Source organism: Arachis ipaensis, chromosome B06 (genome assembly GCF_000816755.2).
Source record: "Arachis ipaensis cultivar K30076 chromosome B06, Araip1.1, whole genome shotgun sequence".
NCBI lineage: Eukaryota > Viridiplantae > Streptophyta > Magnoliopsida > Fabales > Fabaceae > Arachis > Arachis ipaensis.
In genome coordinates this window covers 121,565,256-121,569,556 of record NC_029790.2, presented here as the reverse complement: position 1 = coordinate 121,569,556, position 4,301 = coordinate 121,565,256, and the positions used below count along the sequence as shown (strand labels likewise).

The following is a 4,301-nucleotide window of genomic DNA, read 5'->3' as shown; positions in this document are numbered from 1 at the left end:
AATTATTAGGGGGAAAATCTGTAGTGTTGGCAGCTTTTGGTTGATTCCATGAACCCGTGACCTTGGAGGCAACTCAACCGTTGTTCTAGCACTTGCTTTCGTCCTTTTTATTTTTAATTTTTTTTATTGTTTTGGAAATTTCATTTCATTCTTTACTTTTCTTTTAAATTCTGATTTTGTTGGGTTCTGATTGATAATCTTGTTGAGTTTGCTTTGGTTGTTACTTTATTGCTGATTTTGGATATAATGTTGGGGCTTTTTATAGGGTGGCCACGCTGAAGTTGCAAAAAAGAATGGCTCTCAAGATCTCTTCCCAGCAACATTTGCAGATATTCCTGCTCCCAATTGGAATTGGGAGGCAATGCCATCGGCACCGGTGCCTCGGCTGGATGGATATGCTGTACAGATTAAGAACATGTTTTATGTTCTTCAAGGATACAGAAATCTCGACTACGTGAGTGTTTCGCCGATCTCTGGCTCATTGGCAAATGCTTAATACATTCGATATGATCCTATGCTGATGCACATGTTGCATCTCTGACCCTAAAAGAATAATCTTGTTTATGTTTTACGAGACCTCACACAGCACAATAGTTGGATTCATATGTATAATGTAGCTAATGTGATGATAAACTTATTTATTTCTTTTGTCATTGTTTACTATTTGATCCTAAAGATCATGTTGTTTATGATTGTGAGACTTTATAGCACAGTACTTGGATCCATATATATAATGTGGCTAGTGAGATGATAGTTTTTTATTGTCTGGTTGTGGTTTGACAGTTTATTGAGACTATTAACGATCTTAATTTATCTTCTGTGCTTATATGTTTCTTGCAGGTGCATTCTCATGTTGATGTCTATGATTTCATCAGTAACAAATGGGTAGATAGGATCGAGTCACCAAAAGAGATGGCTAATTCACATTTAGGAGTTGCAACTGATGGGAGATACATATATGTGGTCTCAGGACAATATGGTCCGCAGTGCAGAGGGTCTATTAATCTTGTATTCGCCTTAGACACTAAAACCAAGCAATGGAGCAGTTTGCCACCATTGCCTTTTCCAAGGTATGTTATGTACAGTGTACACCATTAAATTATGCGTGAACTGTGCTGTGTACTGCACTGTAAATATTCATTTTTCCAATTTATCAGTGAGATGCAACCTAGACTTGTTATTTGATAATTAAAAATTCTAGTTAAATTGGTATCTGCCACTACATTAATGATTGATCAAGCTTTTCTGGTAGATGGAATTTTAACAAGTTAAACTATTTAATTGTCATACGAAAAGTTATAGTATACTAACATAGGAATTTCTAGGTATGCTCCTGCTACTCAATTATGGAGGGGAAGACTACATGTCATGGGCGGAGGCAAGGAGAATCGCCATACGCCTGCACTAGAGCATTGGAGCCTAGGTGTAAAGGATGGTAAAGCATTGGAGAAAAAATGGCGAACTGAAATTCCCATTCCTCGTGGTGGACCTCATAGGTTAGCAGATTGCCCAGATACTTTTATCGCTGTTCTTGTTTAATTTGTGAAAATCTTTAATTTCTTGATTTTTTTTGTTTTATTTTTTTCAAAAAAAAAATTCATGTTTAAAAAGCTAACCTGTGTCGTTGAAACCCAAAGAATCTTTTGCGAAAAGATGATTTTCTTTTTTAAATCTCATATACATTTTCTTTAAACTGGTTGGTTGGCTTTCATCTTAGTTCTAACACTGCCTTATTTGTACAGGGCTTGCATTGTGGCAAATGATCAGCTTTTTGTGATTGGTGGACAAGAAGGTGACTTTATGCCCAAACCAGGCTCACCTATATTCAAGTGTTCACGCAGGCATGAAGTATGTTTTCTTTGGCTACCAACAGCATTCATGAATTACTCTGTTGCATGTAATAATTGGCTTATTTTTTTGAAGATATGGCACTTGAAATACTAGTAATGTGTTCTAAATAATCTTTTGCATGATTGCGACTCCTTCATCATGTATAATATATAGACTCTATGGTGTCTTATGGCCTTAAGATTTATTTTGTTTCAGGTTGTCTATGGCGATGTTTATATGCTGGATGACGAAATGAAATGGAAAGTTTTGCAACCTATGCCAAAGCCTGACTCCCACATAGAGTGTGCATGGGTGATTGTGAATAATTCAATTATCATCACTGGTGGTACAACTGAAAAGCACCCGGTGACCAAAAGGATGATCCTGGTTGGGGAGGTTTTCCAATTTCATTTAGATACACTGGTATGCTCTCATGCATTAGAAATGCATTGTCATTTTTCCCTTTATCTTTTGAAGGCCCCTTCCCCTCCCCCTTTGCATATATTGGTTGTGGTATTTTTGTGAATGATCATCTTATGAATCGACCATTGACACAAGCCACCAGTCAATTTTGTTAGAATGTCAATCAGTCAATGTAATGCATATATGATTCATCAAATCTCAGATATTAGATCTTAAAAAGATTAACAAAACCATTTTAAATTTTAACAATGTCATTGCAAAACATTTATCAGTCTTGTTAATGTTGATCATGACACTCTTTTTCTCTTGGTATTGGAGCTGAATAGTTTTGTTCTCTTTGTTTTATCTGTTTTAAATTTTTTTTTTTTGGTACTGGAGTTAAGAAATTATTGGGGGTGCACTGCATGCTCCATTTGTGTCCACAATCACTCATCCTTGGTTTTATGGATTTGAAATATTATAAATGAAATTGAGTGGTTGTGATTTGTGAATGTTTCTGAAACACACATTGAATATGCTCTAGGAGCATACAAGAATTTCTGTTTGTAACATTGTTCATTATTAAAAGTTAAAGCTCAAGCATAACATTACTTGGACAGTGTTCTTTCTTTGTTTTGCTTTTTAGTAAATTGGATGGGAATTCTGTCCTCTATTCACATATTTGATTTTTCTTTTTTAAGTGGACATTGTAAAAGAGACTAATATTTATACATGAAGCCCTTTCCTTCCTTCAAATTCCTTTCGAAACCAAACTTATAAAATCACCATTAATGGCAGCTAAAAATTATTGTGGTCTTCAGAAGAAAAATAATTTGTTACCGTTGTGTTCACTGTAAAAATCATTCTTAATCTGCTAGAATATTGCTGGTTGTTGAGATGGATTAATGTTACTGACAGAATGTCATTTTGGAACATGTTTATTCATGGTTGTTTGAGATGTTGATTAATATTCCTTTCTGACATTTGAAATTTTATGTTTTGCGTTACCTGCCGCAGACATGGTCAGTGATTGGAAAACTTCCTTACCGCATCAAAACCACATTAACTGGTTTTTGGGATGGATGGTTGTACTTCACATCAGGGCAACGAGACAGAGGACCGGATAATCCGCAGCCAAGACAGGTCGTTGGGGATATGTGGAGAACAAAATTAAGTTTAAGATAAGTGAGTTTCGAAATGTCAAACTTCCCCTAATCTTTTGGTTCAAACATTATTTATCTTTCCATTTTCAATTGCTTCACTGCTCTATTTGGGCATTGGTTCAGTAAAATTTGTGTACATAGGATAACTTGTTAACTTTGATTTTGCCACTTCTTTTTTGGTAAAATATATAGAATTGGTTCCCACTTCCCACTTATGGAATAGTTTTTAGGTCACTAGTCGTAAACTTTCGGGTATCTGTCAGCCGGGAACCAACGACAAATCTCTATCCCCTTCGAAGTTTACCTATGGAATAGTTAATGCAGAGAACCTCATCAGATATTTACTCAAGAAATAGCATGTTATTATGGTTTCCATTTTGCAAAGGAAAGGCTGATTGTCATAAGCACAGTAAAATTTAGTGCTTTTGCAAGTTGGGGTCTTGAAAGGGAAGGGTTTATAAAGACTAAAGTGGAAACGAATTTTACTCTTTCAGAGCCCTTTCAGAACCCCAGCTATCCAAACCATTTTATCTCTTCACATTTTATTTTTTTATGTAATATTTTGGGGAAAAAAAATGAATAAATAAATAAGTAGCAACCGAAAAGTTTCTCCTGACCAGCACTATATTCTAACAGGGACCAGTGCTCAAATTTGGCCTCGGTTGGAAATTGTCTTATTTTACTTCCATTTTCCCCCCTTTGTAGGACCCTCGTTTTGGTTCAACGTAATATGATGCAGACAGGGGACTTTAGGTTTATACTTAGCAAACGGCAGCATTTGAATCATTGATTAAAAAAATGAAAAAGGGAAATCAATAGTTTTAGCATAACGATTAATTTTTCGTATCGACAAATAAGGCATTATATTTTATTCTCTATATTACACTTTACAGGAACCAAATCTGA

General features: G+C 35.4%; 1 protein-coding gene across 1 annotated transcript in view; it reads left to right on the top strand.

Annotated features, from left to right (window-relative positions):
• LOC107605044 (kelch repeat-containing protein At3g27220) overlaps nucleotides 1-3,960 on the top strand; it is a 4,420-nt gene extending 460 nt beyond the window's left edge. Inside the window, exons 2-7 of the mRNA XM_016306784.2 lie at nucleotides 266-454; nucleotides 841-1,070; nucleotides 1,326-1,496; nucleotides 1,743-1,848; nucleotides 2,047-2,253; nucleotides 3,250-3,960. Coding sequence (XP_016162270.1) covers nucleotides 266-454; nucleotides 841-1,070; nucleotides 1,326-1,496; nucleotides 1,743-1,848; nucleotides 2,047-2,253; nucleotides 3,250-3,417 — 1,071 coding nt within the window. The 3' untranslated portion in view covers nucleotides 3,418-3,960. The remainder of the gene's footprint in view (nucleotides 1-265; nucleotides 455-840; nucleotides 1,071-1,325; nucleotides 1,497-1,742; nucleotides 1,849-2,046; nucleotides 2,254-3,249) is intronic.